Source organism: Talpa europaea, assembly GCF_964194135.1.
Source record: "Talpa europaea genome assembly, chromosome: 3".
In the NCBI taxonomy this organism is placed as follows: domain Eukaryota; kingdom Metazoa; phylum Chordata; class Mammalia; order Eulipotyphla; family Talpidae; genus Talpa; species Talpa europaea.
The window spans coordinates 32,027,123-32,040,052 of record NC_140069.1 but is presented as its reverse complement, the minus strand read 5'-3'; the positions used below and the strand labels follow the sequence as shown (position 1 = coordinate 32,040,052).

Below are 12,930 nucleotides of genomic sequence, written 5' to 3'. Positions count from 1 at the left end.
CAATGGGGAGCACCTAGAGCGGACCTAGGTGGGAGGAAATTTCAGAAAGACAAACAGGGAAATTGAAAGCCCCAAAACAAATTTTGCCTGGATCACATTGAAGTCACCGCCTTTCACAAAGACTCTGAGGCCCGTTGCAAGCCTAGATAAAGCTATTTCACCCAGGCTGTCCCACGCTGGCTGAGAAGCTCCCAGAGGAAAAGTCCTCCAGCTACTCAGCTTCCACCCGCAACGTCTCCCATGGCAACAAGGAGGAGGCGTGGCCTGGCGTTGGCCCCGCCCACCCGTTCTTTCAAACTCGAGCAACGATTGGTTCGGTGGCTCGGCGGTGGCGCTGGGAGGCGGGTCCAAGGGCCCCAGCTCCGGCTGCTCAGCGCCGCCATTTTGGGTCGTGTAGTTTTCCGGCTCCTTCCGAGTGCGGCCTCGATCCCCGCGGCGCCGCACAGCCCGGAACCGAGGCCGCGTGAGAGGTTCGGGTTGCAGCGGGGACGGCCCCTGGGGGTAGCAGCACCGCGGGCAGGATGAGCGCGGAGGCCGCGGACCGGGAGGCGGCCACCTCCAGCCGGCCCTGCACCCCGCCACAGACCTGCTGGTTCGAGTTCTTGCTGGAGGAGTCGCTTTTGGAGAAACATCTGCGGAAACCCTGCCCGGGTGAGCGCGGTGCCGGCAGTCCAGGGCGAGCGGGGACGCGGCCACCGTTGCTTGCATCCCGGGGTTTCCGGCCTGGAAGCTCTGGGGTGCTGGGGGCGCGGACGAGGGCGCCTCGGCCAACCCTTCTCGCTGTACATGAAGCCTCGTGGTGGGAGGGCAAAGAAAGGGTCAAAACAAAGGCTTTTCTTCGTCTTCCGCCCCCAAGTCTCTTAGTCCCTGTCTTCTCTGAGCCTTTTACAGTTTAGTTTCAACACCTGTGGGGTGGGGCTGTTATAGAGCAACCCCTATATGGAATTAGCTTTGGGACATCCTTTTCCCCCTAACAGGGCTTGTGATTGCTTGGGGTACGGCCCCCCCCCCGCTGGTTCTTTCTCCTGACTACAGAACCCCGACTTGTGATCATCTTGGGGAGATGGAGAGAGGTTAGATGTTCTATCTAGTGCTACCCTGATGTTAGTTTTAAGTCTTAGCTACTTAGTTACTGCTCCTGTATAATTTCAGTGACTGGTTATTAGAGATTCCGAGTTGGGCTGTACATTACAATGAAAAAATCTTTGAAAGCAGGAAATGCTATCCGCATACAAGGTGGTTATTTTATAATGATAATGATTAGTACCCCAGTTCATGGGTGCTCTTGGGGAAGGAGAAAAAAATCCCAGGGTATTTCTGGAAAGAGGTATTGGCATGAAGCATGAAGGTTTCTTGCATAGAGTTTTCCCCATAAATTTAGAATCCAGACGTGGCTTGTTCAAATCTGATAGACTGACCCGCCCTTCACTGATGATCTCCACGTGAGATAGTTCTTTGTGGGAGGAGTTCGTGTCTTTGGGCAGCTTTACCACCTGTATTAGGTTTTAATTCATTGCTATGACAAACAATTGTTTAGTGTTTTCTGGGAACGAGGCATTGTTTTTACTGTTTCACATCTGTTCTTATTTAATTCAGCCCTCTTAATCTCTGTGGCAGGCGGTATTCGCTATTTTGCACTGATAGAAACATACAGAGTGGTAATTTGATGCATCCCACTAAGTGTTAAAATAGTAATTCTGAAGATGACATCTCTTTCCTCTAATTGACATTGGTTATTTGCTGAACTGGAAATCTGTAACCATTATCTTCCTCCCTGGAAAATCCTAGCTACTGAAGGAATCTCTTAGTCCTTTCCTCTTTGCCACCCTTCCTGACTTTTCCCTTTAATGCTGTATTCCTTAACTGCACAGCTGTTTGGATTCCTTTTGTGCGCAAAAGCCAATGCGGGGAATCCTTTTACATCTTCATAATGAAACTTTAATTTAAGAACTTTCTTTTAAATCCCAGATCCTGCGCCAGTTCAACTTATAGTTCAGTTTTTGGAACAGGCTTCCAAACCTTCAGTTAATGAACAAAACCAAGTTCAACCTCCACCTGATAACAAGAGAAATCGTATTTTAAAACTACTTGCTCTTAAGGTTGCTGCACATTTGAAGTGGGACTTAGACATATTAGAGAAAAGGTATGTGTTATTTAAATGAAGTTTACTTTGAGGTGCTATCTAGGTAGCTCAATTTATATATATATATATATATATATTCTATATATATATATATTTTTATGATAGTGGCCCTTAAAATGAAAATAATTTTTCTGTACTTGGTCAAATATGCAAATTAAAAAATTTGGTAGAAGAATTTAAATCACATTTTAAAGTGTAAACTTGATGTTATTCATAAGTCAGTTTATTCTTTGATGAGCTGACTTGAGAAAATTCAAACTGAAATGGTTTCAAATGTTTCAGTTTACATATCTGAAGAAAATGGGTAAAAATAATGGATGTTGCATATTATGCATGATTTGCTGGATTCAATTAATTTTTCTGGTTTATAAATCAATAACTACCTCCCAAACTTTTAATATTCTATGTTATTAGAATCAGTGATTATTTGTTTACGAATACTTTAAAAGTTATGGATAGAATATGATTTGTTTTCATTTACTTCCTTTCACAGTTTAAAAAGAAATACCTTATAGAAAATTTGGAAAAGCTCAGGTAACAGGAAATAATAGGGGAGGAGATAGAACTATTTAACAATTTTGGATAATTTTTGTTTTTACTTTCATATTTCTAAATAAAAGTCATGATCATGTTCCATATATTATTTTGATTTTTTTTTTTTTTACGTTAACAGTATGATGAATATTTTCCCATTTTATTTTGGAGATTATTTTATTGTATATGTAATTTATTAATCAACCCTTCATTGACAGTCATTTAGTTTATTTCTAGTTTTTCACTTTCATGAATCTCATAACCTTAAATATCTTTGTCCATAAACTTTATTTGAACTTTGAGTTATACTCTGAAGCTAGATTATTATATTGTGGAGTCAAATGTTATAAACATTGCATTCCAAGAGAGTTGTACCAGTTAAGACTAGTAGTTAAGATTTATTTTTTAATTTATTTATGCCTGCAAGAACTGGGGTATAGGCCAGAGGTGAGAGGGGTGAGAGGATTCACCAGAGACAGAGTGGGAAGCAGAACAGGTGGATCTACTGAAATACACTGCTGAGGGGAGCAGCAGGCAAGGCAGGAGCGGTCCACTGTGCCATATGTCAGTCAGCTCCCTGCTGGGGATCAAACTCATGTGGAACTCATGTCACAGTGGCTGGCCATAGCTTGATAGTGCTGAGACTTCAACTGCTGCACCACCAGCGAGGCCCCAATACTAGTAGTTTTTTAATTTTCTTTTTACCCCAAATTACCTGGCGTTAGAATTTTTTTTAATTTAATTTGAGGGGCCACCTATCCTCTAATAGACTCAAGAAACAGATTAACAGATAGCAATGTGTACAAAAATAAGATATATATGATGTAGTTGGAATATTGAACAATATTTAGATGTTTGATGATAAGCAATTAAAAATTTTTAGTTGTAAAATTTACACTTAATTTTTTGTTGTACAATATAGGAGAAATGATTTAATATTGGGAGTTTATTTCACAATATGGGAAGGAGGTAATTGGGTGAGAATGGAGATGATGCAAGATTGGCCACAGGTGATAATTGTTGAAATTGGATGGTGTACATATATCCTGGTATTCTGTCTACTTTTGTGTATCTATAGTTAAATTGTTTCCATTTTACATGTTTAGAAAGTATTTATAAATTTGATAGGTAAATGTATTTCACATAAGTTGTTGAGGCATTAATGAAGTTGCCCAAAAAATTTAGTTTTTTAACAATATGGTTATTTTTGATGAAATACTGATGTGGATTTTATGCTCACCAAAACTAACATTCGGACCTGTATCTTTTGCTTCTTTTAAGTTTGTCTGTTCCAGTATTGAATATGCTGCTAAATGAACTGCTGTGCATCAGTAAGGTTCCTCCTGGGACAAAGCATGTAGACATGGATCTAGCCTCTTTACCTCCAACCACTGCCATGGCTATACTTCTCTATAATAGATGGTAAATTTTTTCATAAACTTAATGTATTGGGCAGCCTCTTTTTATGTACATATGGCTTTGAAGGATATACTTTCAAGGGGCCTCTTCTGGTTCAGACATCTAGTCCAGGATCTTGAGGACTGTGAGTCTGATGATGGGGAATATTTGTGACTGCACAGATGAAAAGCATTCTGATAAAAATGTGGATTATTTATAAAGTTTTTATTGTCAAAACTTCAGTAATTTATAATACATACCTTCTAAGGAATACTTGAAAAAATGATTGAAATGATACAATCATTAACTTTTCATTTTCTTGTCTTTTCTTCAGGGCAATTAGGACCATTGTTCAAAGTAGTTTTCCTGTCAAACAGGCAAAACCTGGACCTCCTCAGTTAAGTGTGTAAGTTGGCAGAAAGACCCTTTACTTGGTGTTTTTTCAATTAGAATATTAAGAAGTATTGCAAGGTTTTTTTTTTTTTTTTTTTTTTTTTTTAATAGAGGCATGCTTATTTATTTGTTTGTTTGTTTTTGTTTATACATGCACTGGGTACAGTCAGAAGCACGGGAGGGTGAGAGAATTCACCAGAGCCAGAGCGGGGAGCAGAGCAGGCAGAAGGACTGAAGTACACTGCTGAGGGGAGCAGCGGGCGGCAGGAGAGGTCTGCGCGCCATGTGGGACCCTCCTCCGGTGGCCGGGGAGCAGCCGGGGGATCGAACCGGCGCCGCAGATGCTGCGGGCAGCTTCGCAACCCAGCACTCAACCGCTGCGCCACCGGGGAGGCCCGGTTTTTTTTTTTTTTTTTTTTTTTTTTTTTTTTTTTTAAGATTTATTTTTTATTTATTTATACAAGCATTGGGTACAGTCAGAAGCGCGGGAGGGTGAGAGAATTCACCAGAGCCGGAGCAGAGCAGGCAGAAGGACTGAAATACACTGCTGAGGGGAGCAGCGGGCGGCAGGAGAGGTCTGCGAGCCATGTGGGACCCTCCTCTGGTGGCCGGGGAGCAGCCGGGGATCGAACCGTCGCGGCAGAGGCTGCGGGCAGCTTCGCAACCCAGCGCTAAACTGCTGCACCATCGGGGAGGCCCTATTGCAAGTTTTTAATAACCTTTGGTATAGAAAAGGTTGAGCAGAAATTTGGAGAGCCGAAGGGCTACCTGAATGTGGAATCTGGAGTAGTTAGAAGGGAGATCAGGTAGTTTCCTGGGTATTTAGAGTAGAGCTCTCTGAAGGAGGAGGAACACTTTATGATTTGTGCCTTTCACCTTGATAAGTGTCAGCTGACCTACATTAAAGTATTAAGATTTTTTTCATAGAAATTTTACTTGACAAGGCATGTTTTTTATATGTGGGAAAATTATTTTAATATATGTAAAGACTAATTTAGAGTATCAGAGTTATTTTGTAAAATTAACTTGGGTAGCAGCATACCCAAATTTGGAGCCAGTCAGCATAGAACTTGATATAAATGAGCTTTTGCTATTCATGACCTTTAAATTGAGGGGTTCCCCCCCCATGAAAAGCACATGTGAGAGTAATAAATAAATGAGCATCACCATAATTGGTTTTTTGTTTAAGAATCAAGAGAAATGTCATTAACAATATTTACACTGAACCTTTTAAGAAAGATACCTAACTTTTAAATTTTCCGTCTTTTAAGTAACATTGGGTGCTTCAATCATTTCTCTTTTAGAATGAATCAGATGCAACAGGAGAAAGAGCTAACAGAAAATATTTTGAAAGTGGTGAGTGTCAGCATTGGATATATTTAATGTTAACTTCTGGGACATATTAGGACTATTAATTTGATGGTTTTTTTCCCTAAAGATTTATTTATGCATGCAAGAACTGGGGTACAGGCTGGAGGTGCAGGAAGTGAGAGGATTCACTAGAGACAGAGTGGGGCGCAAAACAGGCAGACTGACTGAAATACACTGCTGAGGGGAGCAGTGGGAGAGACAGGAGAGGTCTGCTGTGCCATGTGGGTAGCTCCTGGGCCTGGGATAGAACTCATGCTGCAGAGACTGCGGACAGCTTCATAGTGCTGAGCTTAACCCCTTGTGCTACCAGGGAGACCCTGATGATGCTTTTAATCTTAGTTTAAAAGGGTTGGCAGGGTCAAGATGGAGTGACATTTAGGTTTTTATTGTTAGAACATCGGTTGATAATCTAAAATTTACAGATTTTTAACAATAATGCAGTGCTTATTCTGGTGTGATGTATTTCACAGCACTTTAGCAGATGTGAAAAATCACTCTTTTTTTTTTTCTCTTAAAAGATTTATTTATTTTTATTTATATAAGCGCTGGGTACAGTTAGAGGTGCGGGAGGGTGAGAGAATTCACCAGAGCCAGAGCGGGGAGCAGAGCAGGCAGAAGGACCAAAGTACACTGCTGAGGGGAGCAGCGGGTGGCAGGAGAGATCTGCGCACCATGTGGGACCCTCCTCTGGTGGCTGGGGAGCAGCCAGGGATCAAACCGGCGTTGCTGAGGCTGCGGGCAGCTTCGCAACCCAGCGCTCAACCGTTGCACCACTGGGGAGGCCCAGTGAAAAATCACTCTTAATGATGGTATCTTTGTTTTCTATTTTCAAGAATTCCATTACTTATATTTTAAAATTACTTTTATAGGCAAGTAAATACAATTTCTATTTTAAATGTGGTTAGTACAGCAGAGTATGGGAATTATCATAATTTAAAATGATCTCTAATTCTTTATATAACACTTACTGTGGGCCAGAGATAACATGTAAACTTTAGGGGCTGGAAGAAGAGAGAAATGAGAAACAATCTGTAGTATTATGCTGTAGTATTTTGAATGTGGAAGCAAAAAAGTCTTCATCACTTTTGGTTTTCTAGTGCTGAGGAAAGTAGCTGGTATATGTTGAACATAGAAATATTTCTTGAGTAAATCAGTGAAATTGGACAAATCTTAAAGGCATTTTTCTTTATTATATTTTATAAAAAAAGATAAGAATCCTTTCCAACTTGTATTTCCTAATTTCATAGTAAGACCTTACCATATTTCTTAATTTAAGTAGTTCAACAAATTTAATTGTACTCTTGCTCTGTTAATAAACTGTTTTTAATAGTTTAATACACACCACTAAGTATCCCATAAGTATCTTTTGGATAATAAAGTCAATTGCTACCAGTTTTATGTTAATAATTTGTTTATTGAATTTCTGTAGCTGAAAGAACAAGCTTCTGATTCTATTTTGGTACTGGAGGCAGCCCTTAAATTAAACAAAGATCTTTATGTCCACACGATGAGAACACTGGATTTATTGGCAATGGAGCCAGGCATGGTAAATGGAGAAACTGAGAGTTCTGCTGCTGGACTGAAAATCAAAACTGAGGAGATGCAGTGTCAGGTATTTCAGTATTTAATCACTGCATGGCAAATTTTTTGAAAACCTTCTGTGGGGATAATTTTTAATTAGCATTTATTTCTGCCTTTTTTGTTGTTTTTTATAATATATTTTTGTTAAGGTAACATGGCTTACAACACTATATGTGATTCAGAAATAAAGGATGCCACCTCTTACTGTATATGTTACTGCACCCACTATTATAGGGCAGGGAGGGGGCCACCCCAGAATCCCCAGACCTGTCCACTCTAAATAGATACTGCCATCCACCACATCAAGTCTAATATACTTTAGTGTGTAAGACCTTTAATGGAAAGGGACTATAATACAATGAGTGCAACAAAGAGAAGGGAAAGAGTTTAGTTTCCAAATCAAGCCCCCAGATTTACCCATCCCCTTGTGGGTAAATGCCCAGCCAAACAGGGTTGGCCCAAAGCAGGGCCACAGTGGCCTGAAAGCCTGCCACATGTCTAAGGTACCTCCTAATGGGGACAGAAACAGCCAGACAAGTCTGGAAAGAAAAGAACAAAATCAAAATCAAGATGAAGTTGTCATTGTTAACCTCCCCACGGGTCTCACCCACATGTGTTTCAACCAGTCCAAGACCAAGAAGCAGGTGCAGCTTCTTCAAGTGTCTCTAACATGTGCCTCCTCCACATCTCCTTCTGGCTCTTTCCTTCATTCTCCCAGTCTCCTCCAGCTTCTTCTCTCATCCCTGCTCAGCTGCACCCCTTGGGTGGGGCAGGAAACTGGTACCCTTTCCCTGGGGACCACCCTGTTACACCACCATCACTAAGGCACCTATAGTTCTCATTGTGCCCCCTGCCTGCTTTTGTCTCTTTGATTTTTTGACTTAAGATGTTATTAAAGTTTTTTTTTTAATTTGTAAATTTTGTAAGATTTTGTTTGAAATTTTCTGAAGATTAGAAGGGAAATTTCATTTGATCTGTCGTCTCTGAAATAATTTCTCAGTTGTATTTAAGTTGCATATGAGTGTACAACTGATTTGTTGTTCATTGATATTATTATGAATCCAATCAGATCCTTAAAAAAGCTAATATTGTGCTAGACTTTGAAAATTGTAGGTTTCTAGAGAAAATATCTAGCTTTTCAAGTATTTTGTTTACTTTCTGTTACTCTGGGCCCTAGTTTCCTTTGACAACTTCCAGATGATGTTTCTATATTCATGCCTTCCCCCCCTTTTTTGTTACAAACTCATGTAGGTCTCTTATATATTTTGCATCTCATTCACATTCACAGACCCTTGAGTAAAACAAATTTTTAAATGTTCAATGACTGTCTAAAGGGCATTGGCTGCTGAGGTAGCCTTTTGCATTGTTTCTCTTCCTTGGTTGTGTGAGTTGGCATCCCACTTTTTCAGTCACTGTTTGTCTTTGAAAGTGGCAGAATGGCTGTAGCAGAGTGTTGGGAGGTGCCTTTTCAGATTGGATGATTCCAGAGGAAGGTAGTCATTCTTTTCAAGACCTGATGTGATAGATGCTATACTAGGAGTAGGAATAATGAGGTATGGACCCTCAGTAGACTTATTATGAAAATGAGTTGATGAAACTTGCTTACAGGAGAGGAACTTTCTGTTGCTATAGTAGCTTATGATTTCTAAGTCTGTTTAAAAGTTACTGGTAATACTGCTGATTTTCACAGTATGGTGGGTGATATAACCTGAAAAACAAAACTTAGAACTTGTACATGTGCTAGGTAAAATAGTCTTTTAATTACATAGCCATCATTTGTCATTCCTGTTTTTTTTTTTTTGAATAACAAATAATTATATTAATTTCTTGTCACATTAGTATTTAAAGAGTATTCTTTGTTATTAAAATTTACCTGACTCAATCTTTCAAGCTTTTTTCCAGTAAAGTCTGAAGTGTTAATATTCTGTAGGACAACTTCATTATCAGATGTCTTTATACCTTAACCTATTGATTTCTTAGCTATAGAATTTAAACATTCTAATGGATATTCAGTTAGTATAGCAATACTTGAAAATATTGTTGGGTAATTTTGTACTGTGTCTTTTCCTGTAACTATTACATGTGTGAAATTCTTTTCTAGTATGTTCTGAATGGGGAATTGAGGTGACTGATAATGATTGAAATAAAGAAGGATAGAAAGGTTTGGAGAGAATAGTCAGTTCAGATTCTGAGACACTTGCAGGCCAAGGCGTTTGAACTTTTTCTATGGGGGAATAATTTGAAGACCTTTTAAGGCTGATCTGTCAGTCATGTGTAGGGTAAACTTGAAACAGGATATTAGGAGCCTAAAGATAATCCTGACCTCTGCTAATACTTGGTTATATGCTTTTAAGCAGTTAGGTCACTTTCTTGGGCTTTAGTATTTTTGTCCATAAAATGGCTGAGTTGAACTAAAACCCTGAGCCTTTGAGTTCTGTAGTCTAAGCATCAATTTAACATTTATGAAAGTGCTTAGAAAAACAATAATGCTATTAGAGACAATTGAACTATTGTATCATTTTTAAAACTTCTCAATACTGTACTCTGCCTAGTCCTGCTATAGTAGACCTTTACTCCTCCCCCCTGCCCAATTTGGAGGCACTCCCTGTGCTCCCCTCTTCTGTATTGGAAGAATTTCCTACCTGTTGCAACTTGTGGGAGGCACAGCTTTTTTCCTATCATAGAACTGAAAACTCTCAATACCAACTTCATCCTGCATCGGTTTGCAGACACATACATTTACTTTAGATTGTGAATCAGGAGTGAGTACATCAGTGCAATGGGGATGATAGACAATTTGTGATGGCAAGTGACCGCATCAGTGACAGTGAAATCTAATTTCCTGGGACATCACTAGCAAGACTAGCTGCTGTTTTAGTGTCTCATGCTGGCGGCTGTACGTGATATGCACTGTGGAGTCAAGTGTTGCTCTTGGCTGCAGTGGTAGCCTCACCAGACCACTCTGGGATCTCTTCCTGCGTGCTCTCTCACCCCTTTGGTTATCCAAGCCCGGTTCTTTGGTCTTCCCAATAATTCTGTGGGCCACCTGAAATCTTACCGTAAATCTGTTTTCTGCTTACGTCAGTTAGTTAGTTTCTATTGTTTGAGAGTAAGAACTTTGCTTGTTTCACTGCTTATTAAACTGTATTTTTTTTCTTAGTATGTACCTGTGTTTTACTGAGATGAAGATAATTTTGAGTTCTTTCTGCCAAGTATGTGAGAAATTACTAACTAAGCAAGTTGGTATTTGTTACCATTTTAGGTGTGTTATGATTTGGGTGCAGCATACTTCCAGCAAGGCTCTACAAATTCAGCTGTTTATGAAAATGCCAGAGAAAAGTTTTTTAGAACCAAAGAACTAATTGCAGAGGTAAATACAGTAATAATAGGCACATAATATTCAGTCCTTTAAAACATCTATATGTTTTCGGCTTCAATTCTTTGATGATAAAAACACAATGTGTTCATTGTAGTAAATTGAAGTTCAAAAGAGTACTGAAAACACTTAAAAAATTTATACTGCTGCTTCCTCAAAATAACTCCTTTTTGCCATTTTACCTTGTTTTCCTGTATGTTTTATGTACCATGAAGCTTACACTGTGTATACTATTTTGTATTTTGCGTTAAGTCCTGAATAGATATTATAATATATAGGTGTACTGTGATTTGTTTCATTTCCCTAATGTTTGAGCTTTTTAGGTTGTTTACTATTTTTTTTTCTTTTTAAAGATATTTATTTATGCATACAAAAAATAGGGTGTAGGCCAGAGGTATGGGAAGTGAGAGGATTTACCAGACATAGAGGGGAGCAGAACAGGTGGATCTACTGAAATACACTGCTGAGGGTCGCTGTGGGCAAGACAGGAAGGTCTGCTTGCATGGGGATCAAAACTCATGTTGTGGCTGGCAATAGCTTGATAGTGTTGAGACTTTAACTCCTGAGTGCCAGCAGGGAGGTCCTAGAGATTTACTTTAAATCTCATTAGGCATGCCTGTTTTACTTTGCCTGTGAAACTAAAAAGATTTCTAACTTAATGGCATTTCAGGTAGCAATTAAATTTTTTTTTTTCAAAAATGTGTCTTAAAATTTTTTCTGTCTTAGGAGTATTCCAATCCAATTGGATGAGGATTGAGTTTTCTTTGCTCTTTCTCTTTAAATCTGCCAAGTATATGTATTTTTAAATATTTTAACTTGTTTTTAGCAGTTTGCACTCTGTAAATCAGTCTCTTAATTGTCATTCTTACTTAGAGTGATAAGAATGCCTGCTCTTTATATGTTCAGTTGAAAACTGTAAACCAAAAGCCAGCAATTTTTTTTGTAAAGGGCCAGATAGTTGATCTTTCAAGGGCCCTTCACAGTTCCTATTGCATATTTTCATTTGTTGATTTTTTTTCCTTCCTTTACAACCTTATGGATGGTTTTTAGCTCAAAGTCTACGCCACAGGCTAGATTTGGTCTGTGAGTAAGTTTGTTGATCCCTACTCTAAACTTGTGGCTTTTAAATTTTTTATGGTTCCTCTAGCCCTGAATTTTCCATTAACATTTTCTTAAACTGTTAAAATTCACTAAGCGGGTACTAGACTGTTGTCTGTGACATTGGTGGATAATGATATATACCTCTTACTTTGCAGATAGGTTCATTATCTCTTCATTGTACCATAGATGAAAAGCGGTTAGCTGGTTACTGTCAAGCATGTGATGTTCTTGTTCCTTCTTCTGATAGTCCATCTCAGCAGTTGACTCCGTATAGTCAAGTTCATATTTGTTTGAGATCTGGCAACTATCAGGTAAGATGTATAATGGGAATGTAGTGGTATCATTGAGAAGCCAGTGATAACTAAGTTTAAATCCTGGTACCACTACCAATTGTGTAACTTGGCACATGGCACTTAAACTGTCAGACTGGCCTATTAAACAGTGATATACTTAACCCATTTGTTAAGATTCTTAAGAGAATCATGTTAGAAGTTATAGGTTATAAACTCTAAAGCAGCAACTTTACAGATGTTGACTTATTGATAATTATCCTTTTTTGAAGATACACCATTTGACCATTGTGAGTAAATTTTGTAAGATACTCTTTAAGCAGAACTTTAAACTTTTAAAATTATAGGTAGACAACTATTAGTTTTATGGATCCTAGAGTTTTATGTCTTGATTCAAAAGTGTGACCTTCTATCCCAGCTTTATGAGCCACCACAAATATTAAGACTCAAGGAGAAAGTGAGCAAAGTGGTTTTGGTAGCTTGGAATGTGACAGAACTCAGTTGTGAGCATGGTCATCTCAGTTTTATGCATGAAGAAAGCTTACCTTAGCCTTTGAAACTTTTATTGCCTCCTCTGGGTACATATATTTAGTTTTGTAATGAAAATCACTGAGAATTAGAATCTATACTTTTAAAAATCTTTATTGAAAAACCTTCATTTAAAAAAGTGAACTGCCTTCATACTTAATTCAAAACAAATGACAATGCCATGGCATACTTCTAGTTTTGAGTCTCTAAATGGG

At 38.8% G+C, this 12,930-nt stretch overlaps 1 protein-coding gene across 1 annotated transcript in view; it reads left to right on the top strand.

Moving 5' to 3' along the window:
* Positions 1–521: 521 nt before the first annotated feature.
* Positions 522–12,930, top strand: part of INTS8 (integrator complex subunit 8) — a gene marked incomplete at both ends in the record, with an annotated part of 46,841 nt that continues 34,432 nt past the window's right edge. The window contains 8 exons of the mRNA XM_084229363.1: positions 522–651; positions 1,969–2,143; positions 3,959–4,099; positions 4,410–4,481; positions 5,773–5,824; positions 7,269–7,451; positions 10,683–10,790; positions 12,053–12,208. Of these exons, the coding sequence (XP_084085489.1) occupies positions 522–651; positions 1,969–2,143; positions 3,959–4,099; positions 4,410–4,481; positions 5,773–5,824; positions 7,269–7,451; positions 10,683–10,790; positions 12,053–12,208 (1,017 nt within the window). The remainder of the gene's footprint in view (positions 652–1,968; positions 2,144–3,958; positions 4,100–4,409; positions 4,482–5,772; positions 5,825–7,268; positions 7,452–10,682; positions 10,791–12,052; positions 12,209–12,930) is intronic.